Here is a 14,735-nt window from a genome sequence, read left to right as displayed (position 1 = left end):
AGCTCCTCTCCCCAGAGGGCAGTGGCTCTCACCCTAGCCAGACTCCTGTGTCTTCATGCCCCTGGGTCCACAGTGCTGCAGGCCCTGCCTTCCCTCCTCCCACTTGGCCTCTCCCTACTGGCCCCTCCTCCCGCAGATGTTCGAGCTGGGTGAGTGTGTGACGGGCACCATTGGCCCCACTCACAACTTTGAGCCCCCGCACTACGACGGCATCGAGTGTCTCGCCATCCAGGGAGACATCCTGTTCAGTGGCTCCCGAGATAATGGCATCAAGAAGTGGGACCTAGACCAGCAGGAGCTCATCCAGGTGGGGTCAGGAGGAAGGGGAGAGGGTAGACTCGGGTGGGGTGGTTCCCATAGCACACGCAGAGCCTTGGAGACCCTGGGCCCCAGGCCGGATGGTTTTCACAGCTGCCCAAGCCCTCCTGTTCTCCCTCTTCCTCCACTGTCTCTATCCTCCCTTCCCTACCCACGGCCTTTCCTGATGCCACACCTCCCCCTTAGGCAACCTCAGCAAAGCCTTTGCTCTCAGCTCTTGCGTTTGAATGTGAAGCTCAGTTACCCACTTCCTTTCCTGGGAGCATTTGTGTTTTAGCCTGACCCATGTGAGGGCTGAAGGGTTCTCTGCCAGGGCAGGATCTTAGGCTTGAACCTGGGAAGAAGAGCAGAGGGACCCATCTCTGGTCTCCTAAAGCCCACAGCACAGGCCACCTAGCATGGCTCCTGGAACCAGTGTCACCTGCCTGTGTGGCAGGTCTAGAGGCCAGGGGACCCTGGAAGTAGCTCCACTACTAGCAAGAGGGGCCCTGGGGCAGGTTCTCTCCCTCACCACCTCCCCCAGCCCTCACCAGCCCTGATCCTCCCGCAGCAAATCCCCAATGCACACAAGGACTGGGTGTGCGCCCTGGCCTTCATCCCAGGCCGCCCCATGCTGCTCAGCGCCTGCCGTGCGGGTGTCATCAAGGTCTGGAACGTGGACAACTTCACGCCCATCGGTGAGATCAAGGGGCACGACAGCCCCATCAATGCCATCTGCACCAATGCCAAGCACATCTTCACAGCCTCCAGGTGGGTGCTGGACAGAGAGATCTGCCTCTGCTCCCCTCATCTCCTGGTATGGGCAGGGGAGGCTGGGAGGCTCAGGGCCCTGCAGTTGTCCCCACAGGCTCGGTTCACAGAGCAGATTCCATGGTGGCCTCCTTTGCATACCTAGCCTGTGCCAGCCTTCAGTGGGTGCCCACCATATGCTGGGCACTGTGCTAGGCAGGGGAGGGGGAAGGTACTGGGCCCCGGGCCAGGCCTTGCCCGCTTGTCTCCAAGCCCTTCCTACCCTCCCCTGCCCTGGCTGTCTTCCCCCGTCCAGGTATCTCTCAGAGCACAGAGCAGCCCTGCCAGTCCCCAGACCATGTCTCTTACACACGCCTCCTGCTCTGGCCCCCTGCTTGGGGAGCCCCCAGGCCCTCTGTCCCATGGGGTGCTACTCAGACGGCTTTCTTTCTTGTTCCGACTTTGTCCCTTCTCTCCCTTCCCCTTCCCATCTCCTCCCACCTCTCCTCTCTGTCCTCGCCTCTCTCCCCCCACAGTGACTGCCGGGTAAAGTTGTGGAATTACGTCCCTGGACTCACCCCCTGCCTTCCTCGCCGAGTCCTGGCCATAAAGGGCCGCGCCACCACCCTGCCCTGACCCTCCCCATCTCTCCCTGTCTCCTCTCTCATTCTTCCCCTCTTTCCTTTTCCCCCTCTTTCCTTTTCCCTCTCTTTCCCCACTTCGATCTGAGCTGCTTCTTAACGGTATGAGATTATTTTACTCCTCCTTCTTCCTCTCCCTTCCTGTCCTGCCTGGCCCAGGGAGGTGCCCTGCCTGTCCCTCCTGCTCCCATCATCCTCTCCCGAGCATGAACAGTGGGACAGGCCCCAGGAGATGGGTGCCAGGGAGCAGATGGGGGAGACTTCAGGCCTGGACAGAACAAAACATCCCCCCAAAAAAAACCCATGACAAAGCTCCCCCGGGGGCCTCCGAGTGCACAGGCCTCTCCATCTGCCCAGCACCCCACCACCTGCAGTCCACCTCCCCGTAAGCGATGCTTGCCTCCCAGCCCCAATCGCATTTGGGGAGTTTGGGGAATCCAGTTCATCCTCTACTTTTGGGGGCAGCCAGCCGAGCTCACTGTAAGAGCTGACCCACGCCCCTCCACTTTGTCCTCCACCCCAGTGACCTGACGGTGAAGTTCTGGAGTGTCCGGCGGTTACCCCACAGCGGCCCACCCTAGGAGTGAGGTCAGAGGGATGCCCCCGGACCCTCGACCCCGGCAGCCTGGACAGCATGGAAGGGAAGCTGTGACCCAGCCGATGGGGCCAGCTGCCCTGGGGACAGAGGGCGTGGCCCCCTCTCCTGTCCTCCTCCCTCTCCCTTGGCCTTCCCACAGGACACTGTTCCCTCAGTCCCTCTCCTGCCTCTCTGGAGCCTCTGGGTGAGAGAGGGGCTGGGGAGGAAATCAAGCTGTGAAGCCAAAGGGCATTATCCCTTCTTGTTCCACTCCCAGTGGTCCTGGCCACATTGTCTCCTGCTGAACTGGCTCTGCCCCTTTCTCAGGCCTTTGGCCCAGTGGTGGGGCCCTGTGGGGAGGTGCAGCAGCCTGGCCCCATCCCACCCTTCCGAGGAGCTGGCCTCCCCCTGCCTCCCAGCCCAGCCTCTAGAGCCACTGCACCTGCCTCTGAGCCCAAAAAGATAGTCCTCAGGTAGCTAAGGAAACCAGGTGTGGGCGGCTGGGCCTTGCAGCTAACCCTTAACCCTCTGGCCACCCGCAGATAGCCCCAGCTGGCCCCAACAATTCCCTGGGGTCCCTTTCAGATGGGGCCAAGATAGAGCTGCTAGAAAGATTCCTTTGGGGAGACAGTCAGAAATACTTCAGTTATTTATTTTGTTATTTTTATTTTTTGCTGTTGCCTCCTGGAAACTGACTTGAAGTTTCTTCCCATATATTCTTTCCCTCAGCTCTTGGGGGCCAGAAATTCCAAAGGGAGTCCGCTGCCCCGGCCCTCCAGGGCCGCCGCCTCTGTTTGCTTTGCGGAGGAGGGAGCTGCTCCTTTCACGCTGCAGCTTGGACCTGTCCCCGACACAGCCCCCAGGGAGCCTTCTAGCGTACCCCTGGCCTCTAGGCCGCCTGACGCTCAGTGCCTTCCTCCGTCCCGGGGCCTGGCACCCGTGCCGGGCAGCCTTACACCAGCCATGCCCGTGGCACCACATGTGTCTTCTCACTCGCGAGGTCTGGTGCCCAGCGCCCCTGGGAAGGCGGGGGCGCTCACCCCACAGCCCAGGCCCCGGGGTTCCACCCCAGAGTCCTGCGTGGGCCACGTAGGAAGCAGCGTGGGGGCTGTGTCTGCTGGGAGGCGGCTCGGATGGGGAAGACGGCCCGGCACCCTGGCCCCCGCCCCTCCCCAGCCCTGCAGCCCCGCACTGGGCCGGGGAGTCTCTCCAGCTTCTCTCTCTCTGGTTATTCAGGAGACACATTTTCAGCCTTAAAACTGGCATGGAGCGCAGGCCCTCCCTTGTAGGAAGTTATCAAGGAGGAGGGCGTCGGCAGTTCCTCTGCCCCGGGGCTGGGGACACCGAGCTCAGGACACCGAGCTCCGGGGAGGTTGTTAAATCAGTGTTCTGGCGCCCCCTGTTGGGGAAACTCTGGAATTACAGGAGTGGACCTTGGGAGGTACTGAGCTCCATCCCTCTCCCCCGCCCCACCCCCACCCAAAGTTGCCCACTCTGTTTTTCCCTTGCTTCGCTGGTCTTGTGCTTCCCGGCTTCAGTCTGGGAGCCAAGAGCCAGCCCCACCTCCCTTCAGAGGACGCAGTGACTTGGACTTACCGGAGGTGGTTCTGTGTTTCTGCCCTTGGCTCCTCTCCATCTTGGGCCAGGGCACTTGGAGCCCTCTCCATGTGGCGCCCAGTGTTGTGGGGAGGCAGGCCCCAGTGGAGGTTAAGTGAGGCCTGGTTCCTTCCCCGTGCCCTCCTCGGAGCTGCCACAGAGGCTAAGAAGGCTGTCCTGCTGGTGCTGGCCCTGCTGGAAGTGGTATTGAAGTCTGGGCCTGCTGATGGCAGGAAGGAGACTGCCTCAGATGCTGGTCTCCCAGGACCTGAACAGTCTGTCTGCAATGACTGGAAATCCTTCTTCCTCTGGCCACCCTGGGGGTGCTGGGTAACCCCTTAGCTCTGAGATGTGGCCACAAATCTCTTCCCACTCCTCTCCATCCCTCCCCACCTGAACAGAAGGTTTTGACCTTGCAACCTGTAAGAAAGAATCCGTCCGCATGACTGTTTACAAGCGATAGAAACACATAAGACTCTGTCCCCTGAGCTCCCACAGCTGGGCGGGGGATGCCCCACCTGGGGTGACTGCACTGTAGCTGCAAGGCGTGTTCTCACACGAAGTGTGATCTTACGGCCCCGCGAGAGGTGCTCATCATCATTGCCCATTTTCCGCTGTTTCCGATGGGTCAGCTACCTCACGGCGGGGCCAGCTCTGCTGTCCTGGCAAGTGTCATTGACTCTCTAAACTTGAAGTCCTTCGGGAGCCCTGAGCCCAGCATCCCTGAGACACCCCAAGTTGTGCTCCATGAGAGTTGGAGTCTCTGCCCACTCTTTCAGGGATGTCCAGGGTCCATCGTTAGGGGGCAGGCCCCCAGCTCCAATCACTGCACAAGCACCCTAAGTGTTGGAAGCACAAAATGGTTGTGATTTGAGCACAATGGCAGGGTCCCGCAGGCAGACTGGATAGACCCGGGCCCGGGAAGTTCCTCCCAGGTTGCCTCTGTCCAAAGTGAGATTGGGGATGCCTGTGTCTGGGACAGGGGGCTGCCCTTGCTCAGACCAGGCCTTGGCCCATGGCTCGTGCTAATTCTGGGACTCGCCAGCTAACTTCTCACCCTTCTGTGCCCATCTTAAGATCTGAGCCTTGTCAGGCCCAGCCACATCTGTATACCATGGGACCAGGAGTAAAGCGCTCTCTAAACCCCGCACCCCAAATCTCTAAACGCCTGAGTTCAGGCTGAGTCCTAGCCCTAGTGAGCCTGAAGAGCTTGCTCTGATTCCCTGTCTCCTGGGTCAAGCCCCACTTTGTGCTTTCGAAGCTTATGAGCGGGTTCCCTGGATAGAAGGAGTCTTCCATCCCCACTGCCCTTGGGCCTCTTCAGCATAGTCCTGTGCCGGGGCCCCGTCCTCACTGTCAGTCAGTTCAGTATTTGCTTTCATGTGAGTGGCGGACTCCTCTGAGGCAGCCGGAACTCTCAAAGGCAGCGCCTGGAGCTGCCTTGCGAGATTTCCAAGGAAGGAGGAAAGACTAACAGGCGGAGGCTGGCACACCCAAGCCTTTGAGGTGGTCAGAGTGCCACCTTCAGCCCCTTGGGAAGGGACAGCGGTGGATCTGGGAATGGCTTCGCCCTGGATTCAGCCTAGGAATCTCTTCATCCTCAGCTGTCCAGCCCTGCCGCCTGTCTGGGGCTGTGTGGCCTGGGCAGAGGGCAGTTTAAAGCACAAAACCACATGGGGAAAACACGAGGTCACGGGGACTTTCTCATGTGCCTGATGTGGTGGAGGGAGACACCGGCAGGCGGCTGCAGTGAAGTTAGGGAACATAACACTTCTTTGCCCTGCTAACGCTCAGCTCTGGGGGGCATCCCCCGATGTGGTCTGGGCTGGGAGCAGGCATATCCCCTGGTTGTTGCCTGTGCCTGGTCTGTTCACCATCGTGTTTGTGTGGGCAGAACCTGCCCTGCAGGAGCAGTGACCTCCCACTGTGTGTCCCGGCCCTGTGGTATGTGTCCCTTTGCCATCCCAAACAGGCAACTGCTCGCTGCTCTCCTCGCTTGGCATAGCCTCCTGGTCAGTGGCCAGTGCCCCACAGGCCTTCCTGGGCCTGGCCCTCCTCTCTTGACTCCCAGATCCTTCCCTGCCGTCTTATGTGCAAGGACAGATTTTGCAGGGAAAGTTCTGTGTCTTCTTTGATATCTTTGTTCTGTCCCCTGCCCCATCCCCAGCACTCATGATCTTGAAGCCCCCATCACACCCCAGTTCAGTCCCGTGAACCATGTCCTGAGAGCCTTGCAGGGAAGTAGGAAGTAGAAACTGCTTCACAAAGAGCCGAGGGTCAGAGAAGACCCCTGAGATGAATCAGGGCCCTGCCCTGCCCACCAGCTCTTTTCTAGCAATCATGCCCTGCCCAGGCTGCAGGCTTCATTAGACTCCTGCTGTCCTCCGCGATGTGACTAGCACAAGGTGTATATATGTTTTGTACCTCTGCCGATGGCTGTACATAGTGTATGAAACTTATTTAAGCCTCATGTTGTACATTTCTGTTCCTAGATTGGATGTGTGTGTTCTAAGAAGTTGTCATAAATAAAACCTGAATGACCAATGTCTGTGGAGGTGTCCCCTGCCCCCTTCCGGGGGGCTGCTGACTTTTGGCTGGGACCTTTGGAGAGGGAGTTGGTGGTGGTGGTGGGTGGGTGAATGGGTGCAGCAGGCCTCTGGGGCTGGGCCCAGCCTGATGAGAACTTCCTGAGCTGTGGGTTTGGGGCTTCACCAGTTAGAAAGCAGAGAGCTTCGAGAGTGTCACATTCTCCTCCAGACTCCATATGTTGTCTCCGGAGGCAGATGCAGTTGCTGGAAGAGTGGGCAGCAGCATTTGTGGACCACCTGCTATATCCTAGGCACTGTTCAGAGCATTTTTCATTGTGTCTTCACTGCCCTGTGTGACAGGTGACATTCTCGTTTTATGAAATGAGAAAGATCTCAGGATGGAAGTGACTTTCCCAGGATCACAGCTAGTAAGGACAGAGCCAGGATCTGCATCTAAACCTGCCCGAACACAGCAGCCTTTGCCTTTTGATAATGTAACATGTGCCTCTCTAGGGCCTGGACTGCGCTGTGCGTGGTGCATGCCAGATGTGTCTCAGTCCCTTGCCACTTATGGAAAGAAGGCAAGACTATAAAAAGATCATATAAGAAAAGAGCTCTACAAAGGTAATTTTTTTCTTTTTCTTTTTTTTTTTTTTTTTGAGTAGAGATGGGATCTCACTATGTTGCCCAGGCTGGTCTCGAACTCCTGGGCTCAAGCCTTACCTCCCATCTCAGTCTCCCAAAGCGCTGGGATTACAAACATGAGCCACCATGTGTGACCATAATTTTTTTCCTAGATCAGTGCTTTTCAGTCTTTAAGAACCCATATTTCCCTTTTGATAACCACGAATTGTTTCACCAGCTCCCGGAGATTCTGGCCCATCCCCTGGGCAGAGAGGCCTCTCAGGGAGAGTCCACATCTTCATCACCAGCCACGACTGATTAAAAAGCTTAACTTCCTGATTTTTGTATCAGGAATATAGTGGGGTCTCTCTTTGCTTTGTTTCCCAAATATAAAACCAAATTGCTTCCTCAGCCTGCACAGGTCCCCTGCTGCTTGTCCAGCACCTGGCTGTGACAGGTGCTCGGCCAGGGAATTCCTGGAGTCTGTAGGTGGCAGAAGTCACCGTGGGTGGGAGGGCAAAGGCTTCCTGGGGAAGGTTTCCTCTAGAGAGGCTTCTGGTCCTCACAGAAAGGCCTTGGTGAGTGAGAGGGACCCTGGGCCATGGAAGGAGACACACGTGGGCGGAGTTGTCCTGACTTGCCAGCCCCGCTGGCAGGCACAGAGCCTCTTGCCCGGGAGCAGGGTGCTTCTTGTGAACAGCTGTTTTTGGCTGGCTGATCCAGCATCACCATGGCCACTCCCCGCCCCACCCTCGCTCCCCACAGGCCCGTATTTTGCATAGGATCCTGCCTGACAGTGGGACAGAAGAGCCCACTGTGAACTGCAGGAAGTGACACCTGTGCATGGCCAGCTGCAGGCTAGACAGGATGTGTGGGCAAGACCCAGAGACTGGCCACTGGGGAACTGGTCACGGGCCAGACCTGCAGTGGACTCCAGCCATCTGGTTCCTCCTTGCCACTGCGCTCCTCCCTGCACCCCCCAGAAAGTTTGCAACACAAGGTAATTTTTCCAAATGCAGTTCATCCTGTCTCTCGAGGATGCCAAGGCTCCTGCGGGATGTGGGGGGGACAGGAACACTGGGTTAAGAGACTCTTCTTGTATTCTTTTAATGTGGGGTGGTGTTTTGTTTCCAGATTATATGCATAATATCTGCTTACTTTAGAAAATTTGGAAAACAAGAGAGTGTCAAGAAAAATTCCATTTAGGATATAAGCTATGGGGCAGCTTTCCCAGGCACAAGGGAATGGCACCTCTCAGAATTTGGTAAGAGCCATTCAATTGTCAGAACTAGGTGGTATCTTAAAAGGTATCTTTTTCTCAGCGTCTGAAGTTGAGTTTTAAAAACAAAGAAAGATAATGTTTCCCAACTCTCTGTTTATAAATTTACATTTTACAGAATTGAGGCCCATAGAGGCCAACAGAGTTGGCCAAAATCATCCTGGGACAGAGATGGCCCTAGAATCCATTACTTTCCATTTATTCATTACCTTGTATCTGTTATTTTATGCCTGACCAAAGTGAGGAGGTGACTTGTGGGGGTGTCAGAGCAGTCTTTGAGGTGGGTCTCATCCCAATGCACTTGACCTGTTAATAGGTTTTTAGTAAGATCTATCTTTTATCATCGCTTGTAACAAAGCAAAACTGCCCTGGCAGAGGCAGGGCACTGCAGGACAAGTATCCAGGCCTGAGTGTTGACACATGGGGTGTGGTTTGGGCTGTGCCAAGGGCCAGTCGTGGTGGTGTTTCTATAGAGCAGCACTGTCCCTGGCTCTGTGGTACCCAAACTCTCTGATCTTCCAGGAGGTTTTTCACTAACAACCCTTTAATAAATCACTTTCCTGCTTAAGCAACTCTGTTGCTTACCATCACAACTGCATTCTAGAACACCTCATGTATGCCAACATTACTTCCCCCTCGGCTCATAGTTGAGGTTGGTTCAAAAGAAACGGCTGGCTCTGGCCTCAGACCCATGGCTGAATGGGAGAAGGGAGCAGAGGGGCAGAGCAGGGAAAGGTCTCCCCGACCCAGATGTTCACAGGAGAGAAGGTGGCTCACAAGTGACTCTACCCCAGAAGGCCAAGAATTGACTGGCAAGACAACATAATAGCTATTTTCACAAAGGTGCATGCTTTTTCCTTTTATTACAAAGATTCTGCAGGGATATGCCTCCATTTCTAGCGCAGGACCCAGGAATCTGGCCCCATTGTCACAGGGTCTGATGGTCAGGCCTACATCTGAGACTCAAGGATGAAAGTTCAGAAGTAGTGCCTTTGGGGCCTCCTCCTGCAGAAGCAGGAGGTCGGGGCCTTGGCCAGTAGCAGCTTCTTCTTGGCTTCCAGGATATAGACAGTCTGCGTGGTGAGGCAGCTGACCATGGGATCAGAGTCTCTCTGCATGTGCCTTAGGGCTGAAACACAGACAGAGAAAGGATAGTGGGCTGCAGGAGGGCCTAGGCCCTGCGGCAGAGAGGTACCAGGCAATGGGGTCAGGACTGGTGGATTTTAAACTACGAGCAAGAGTTTCTTCTAGGAGTCCACAACGCTCTGTTGCAAGCAAGGCCACATAGCTGCTGTGAGCACAGGGAGATGTGACGCCCACTTGCTCCTCACCCTGCACCCATTACCAACCACTCACTCCTCTCCTCTGCCCCTCCCTGGCCCTGCGTCCTCTCTTTCCCATAGAATAGCTATGTGTGAAGTTCTCTGACTTCAAAGAGAGCTGCAGCCAGGGACTCAACTACATATGGGAGCCCAGCGCTGTCTCTTCTACAAGAAACCCAAGGGACCCTCCTGGCTGATGAATGGGCTCCATGGTGGTGAGGGTGTGAGTGAACGTGGGGCAGGAGGGCTCTGACCAGCACCTCAGAACCTAAGCACCTTGGGGATGAGCCTGCCTCTTCACACTTCTGGATGATCATTTTTGTGAGGCCATCTGCCCACTTTTCCTAACTTCTGAGCATTCCCCACCAACACCGGTGCCACTAAAAGATGCAAGGAGGGGGCAACTGGGCTGCCACTCACCTGTGTACGCCTCCTCAATTTCATCAATCTCTTCCAAGTCTAGGGTTTGGATAATCTGGCCTACAGGGACGCAGAGAAGCACCTCAGAGGCCCCACCAGGAATCAGTGGGGTCCTGGCTGCAAGTACTCTCGGCCCCCTTCCCAAAACACTCACCATTCCCCTCCTTTTTCCTGTCTTTCCCTCCCTTGGCCACCAGCCTCAGGTTTGAACTTTTCCCGTAAAGTCAAACTTGTGTCCCTTGCTTCTCTGAAGGGTTCTAAGCAAATTGGGCTGGGTGAAGGAGTGGATACTCCTCTGCCCTGAACAGCTGTTCCCTGGGGTGATCTGAGGCAGTCCCCCACCTACCTCTGAACTTCCCCCACTGAGCAGCTCCCAGACCCCATATGCCCCACCCTTTGTCTCTCTGCTGGTTGGTCTCCTAGGACTTGGCACATTCTGCTATGGGAAGGTTACCACCCAACCCGACCAGAAGCTTCCTGCAGGGGAGGGAGCAGGCAGGCACAGGCAGGCACTCCCACCTCCACTCCCACCCCCCAATGTAATTCCCATGGGTTCTGTGTGTCCTCATGTCCTGGGTGCCCAGTCAGTTTAAGGGACCCTACAACAAGGACACAGTAGCTCCAACAAGACGAAAGGCCATACCTGCAAACCACACAGCTGCCCAGCGGATGGGAACCTGTGGGCTCTTGAAGAGAGCCACACACTGCTTCAGGAACCAGAGGGCTTTGTTTGTCTCCTGCTCCAGCTGTAAGAAAAGGTGTCAGATTATGGAAGGGACCCTCAGACCGTTTTGAGATTACACAGGAGCCATCCCCTGAGTGCAAAAATCTGTCAAAACCGTCTCCATCTCCATCCCCTCCTACCACAGCTCCTGAAATCTTCTTTCTTTCATGAAGCCTTCCCGGATTGACCATGCCACAGAGATCATACTCCCTGGCCTTGACCCAGTTTAAGCATGAAGCTCATAGAGACTGGCCCCAGTGTTTGGCACATACATTTTTTTCTCCTACTCCCAACAATAAGGTGAACCCTATTGCTTAAATCCTGTTTATTTCTATCTTAGTTTAAATCTTCAATCTCAAGGTCATATGCTTTAGGTTGCAAAAGATCATGCCTACAGCATTCTGTTTAAGCAGAGCCTCAGTCACACGAACACAAAGATGCGAACAATAAACACTGAGAATTCCAAAAAACAGGAGGGAGGGAGTGGGGCAAGGGTTGCAAAACTACCTACGGACTATGTTCACTCCTTGGGGATGGGAACATTAGAAGCACAAACCTCAGCATCACACAATATACCCATGTAACAAACCAGCACCCATGCCCCCGAACCTAAAATTTTTAAAATAGGCCAGGCACAGTGACTCACGCCTGTACTCCCAGCACTTTCGGAGGGCCAAGGCAGTCAGATCCGCCTGAACTCAGGAGTTCAAGACCAGCCTGGGCGACACGGTGAAACCCGTGTGTACCAAAATGCAAAAAAATCAGCCAGGTGTGGTGGCACGCGCCTGTAGATCCAGCTTCTCAGGAGGCTAAGGAAGGAGAATCGCTTGAACCCAGGAGGTGGAGGTTGCAGTGAGCCGAGATCGCGCCACCGCACTCCAGCCTGGGCAACAAAGCCAGACTGTCTCCAAAAAAGTAAATAAATAAAATAAAATGAAATAAAATATTTAAAATAAATAAATAAAAATAAACAGAGCCTAGCAGTGCTGCATGTAATTACGTGTTTTCATACCTTCCATCGCCTGCCTAGGAATACAGCCCCTTCTGCGTTCATCAGACTTCCATCCTTGAAGGTTCAAAGGATGATGTGTCCTTCCCTTTGCAACAACCACTAACCCAAACCCCGCCTCCTGCATCTCCTTCCTAGCTCCGATCCTAACTCTCCTCTTTCACTCTGCAGTCTAAGTTCTTAAAACAGAAGGCTACATCCATGGTTTTTCCCAGCTTCTTTTGGCAGGATCTTTTCTTCAAAAAGAAATCTTAACTGGAAACCCAATATCTCAAACTAATAGAAGGGGTGGGGGGCGGGTGTGGTGGCCCTCGCCTGTAATCCCAGCACTTTGGAAAGCCAAGGCAAGAGGATCACTTGAGCTCGGGAGTTGGAGACCAGCCTGGGCAACATGGCAAGACTCTGTCTCTACAAAAAAAGAGGAAGGAGAAAGAGAAGGAGAAGGAGAAGTGGGGCTGCTGGGGTTGAAGGAGGTGGGGAGGCTGAGCCTAGCCTGCCTGCTCATCTCTCCCATCTTTTGAAGTTACCCGAGAAACCCTTGGGTTTTTGTACCCTTGACTGCTTCCTGAAACTGGTCATGGTCCTTCCTAGGTGACCATGACCCTCCTCTCTTGTTGTCCTCCTTTGACTTTCTGCCAGGTTTCCCTTTCTAGTCTCCTCTGTGGGATCCTCGGAACTGATGTCTCCTGGGATCCCAGTGTTGACTCATATGCTCCTTCCACCACACAATTTCCTTAGGAGAGCGTATCTGGGCTTAGGGTTGCAGTCTTCATCTACTACCCAACGGTATGCTCAGGGTTCACCAAACACAGCCCTGTTCTCCAAGCTTCGGTGATACATATCTAACTTCCAGTGGAAGCACAAACCTGTGGTGTTCTCACAGATTTTAGAAGCTTAACATGCACAAAATCAAGCCACCACCTTCCCCTCCACACCTGTTCCTCCCTCTGTATTTCTGACCTCAGTCCAGGACACCAGCATTCACCCATGTCAGAAGCCAAGAGGCAACTTTTACTTTCACACTTCATATCAAATCAATCTCCTCAACTAGCTAATCCCGCCCATGCCTTTGTCTTCTTGACTTCATCATCTCTCCCCAGACACTCTATACAGCACAGGCTCCAATTCCATCCCTTGGGAACGTTTCTCTGATCTGTAGCTTGGGTGATTTGTGTGAAATGCACAGCTCTCTAACCATGCTACCCACTTGCTTAAAATGCTTCAACAACTCCCCTTGCCTACAGCCTCAAGTCCTGCTCCTCACTGGGCCCAAACCTCCACAGAACACTGTGGCCCAGCCTCCTGCTTCCATGTCTCCTGCCTGGACCAGACTGCACACTGACAGTCCATGAGAAAAGTCAGCCTGAAGATATTTTTTTTGTTTGATCTATGCAGTATTTTACATTTTAAATTATTTGCCAACATCAATGGGGGAAATTTCACCCCAGTCAGAGTCTTGCTCTGTCACCCAGGCTGGAGAGCAGTGACTCGATCTCAGATCACTGCAACCTCCGCCTCCTGGGTTCAAGCGATTCTCCTGCCTCAGCCTCCCCAGTAGCTGGGATTACAGGCGTCCGCCATCTCGCCTGGCTAATATTTGTATTTTTAGTAGAGTCAAGGTTTTCCCATGTTGGCCAGGCTGTTTCAAACTCCTGTTCCCAGGTGATCCGGCCACCTTGGCTTCTCAAAGTGCTGGGATTACAGGTGTGAGCCACCGCACCCGGCATGGATTTCCTGCTTCTCTTAACAACCCTGAGCCACTTTCTCTCCTAGAAACAATTCATGGGTTCTCAACTGGGGACTATACTGTGTGGAGGGAATTATGGAACTGGGGGATGTTTATGGTTTTCAAAATGATGAGGAGGGTACACCAATTTCTAATATCCCATTACACATTTATGTCTACCAAAATCCTACTTATACTAATCCATGCCTAGAAGTTGGCTCTTTTAGATAACAGAGTAGTTTTTCACAGTTCAACTACATACTGGATTTTCTAGGAGTGCATCTGCAATAGACATCAAAGACTATACTTCATCTTGTTCAGAAAGTCATCAGACTTTCTGGTCTAATCAGACTTTCCTGGTGTCGGGGGAGCTATTAATACAATCGTTTTGGAATTCCCATCACCAATGGTGACCCTTCTTGTGGTGACCCTTCTTGTGGTGACTCCCATATCATTCTGCATTTGTAGCAGATCCATTCACAGTGATTCTATGGAGAGGGGCAAGGATTCATGTACATCATTGTCTACTAAAGTAACTGGGCCCTGGCAGGGTGCAGTGGCTCACACCTATAATCCCAGCACTTTGGGAGGCTGAGGCAGGCAGGTCACCTGAGGTCAGGAGTTTGAGACCAGCCTGGTCAACATGATGAAACCCCATCTCAAAAAAGAAAAAACAAAAGAAAAAAGAAACCCCGTCTCTACTAAAAATACAAAAATTAGCTGGGCCCAGTGGCAAGTGCCTGTAATCCCAGCTACTCGGGAGCCTGAAACAGGAGAATCGCTTGAACCTGGGAGGCGGAGGTTGCAGTGAGCCAAGATCGCGCCACTGCACTCCAACCTGGGCTTCAGAGTGAGACTCTGTCTCAAAAAAATAAATAAATAAATAAAAAGTAACTTGGCCCAAGCATTTACATACAGTATTTATATTCTATTATTATATCATGTTATGCTATATTGTGTTCCATATATTCCTACAGATTATTTTGTTGTAGATTACTTTCACTTCTCCTTTGGAGTTAGGGCATTATATGACTTATTTTGGAAATATGCAAAGGTAGAGGATATTATTTATGAATTTCACTTTAGGAGAGTAAAGGCGGTGTTACCAGATGTGTGCTGTGACAATGGTGTGTGGTTTCTGGCCATGCTGAGGCGGCTGCCTGTGCTGGGTCTTGGGGCCTACATCTCTCCTCTGGGCCCATCCAGTCTGATCTCTGGTTAGTGTTTCCTGCATGACCTTGT

General features: G+C 53.6%; 2 protein-coding genes and 1 pseudogene across 11 annotated transcripts in view; 2 read left to right on the top strand and 1 right to left on the bottom strand.

The window, feature by feature from the left end:
- KIF21B (kinesin family member 21B) overlaps positions 1 to 6,405 on the top strand; it is a 57,893-nt gene extending 51,488 nt beyond the window's left edge. For 4 of the 8 annotated variants that reach the window (XR_013417480.1, XR_013417474.1, XM_015120516.3 and 1 more), the window contains 3 exons: positions 137 to 307; positions 869 to 1,068; positions 2,212 to 6,405. Coding sequence is in view for 4 of the 8 variants with exons in the window: in XM_015120516.3 (XP_014976002.1) it covers positions 137 to 307; positions 869 to 1,068; positions 2,212 to 2,269 (429 nt within the window). In the remaining 4 variants the exon portion in view is untranslated. Of the gene's footprint in view, positions 1 to 136; positions 308 to 868; positions 1,069 to 1,583 lie in introns of all 8 variants that reach the window. The other 4 variants (XR_013417468.1, XR_013417476.1, XM_028851936.2 and 1 more) reach the window with 2 other exon arrangements.
- LOC144340930 (uncharacterized) lies at positions 3,530 to 4,307 on the top strand (annotated as a pseudogene). The gene has a single exon (XR_013417482.1). The product of XR_013417482.1 is annotated as an uncharacterized LOC144340930 (transcript).
- A 2,734-nt stretch (positions 6,406 to 9,139) lies between the features above and the next one.
- Positions 9,140 to 14,735, bottom strand: part of LOC100427155 (maestro heat-like repeat-containing protein family member 7) — a 47,900-nt gene continuing 42,304 nt past the window's right edge. For both annotated transcript variants that reach the window (XM_078002564.1, XM_078002566.1), the window contains 3 exons: positions 10,678 to 10,780; positions 10,035 to 10,094; positions 9,140 to 9,421 (listed from right to left, as the gene is read on the bottom strand). In XM_078002564.1, coding sequence (XP_077858690.1) covers positions 9,270 to 9,421; positions 10,035 to 10,094; positions 10,678 to 10,780 — 315 coding nt within the window. In that variant the 3' untranslated portion in view covers positions 9,140 to 9,269. The remainder of the gene's footprint in view (positions 9,422 to 10,034; positions 10,095 to 10,677; positions 10,781 to 14,735) is intronic.

Source organism: Macaca mulatta, chromosome 1 (assembly GCF_049350105.2).
Source record: "Macaca mulatta isolate MMU2019108-1 chromosome 1, T2T-MMU8v2.0, whole genome shotgun sequence".
NCBI classification, from domain to species: Eukaryota; Metazoa; Chordata; class Mammalia; order Primates; family Cercopithecidae; genus Macaca; species Macaca mulatta.
This window is presented reverse-complemented; position numbering and strand designations above follow the sequence as displayed.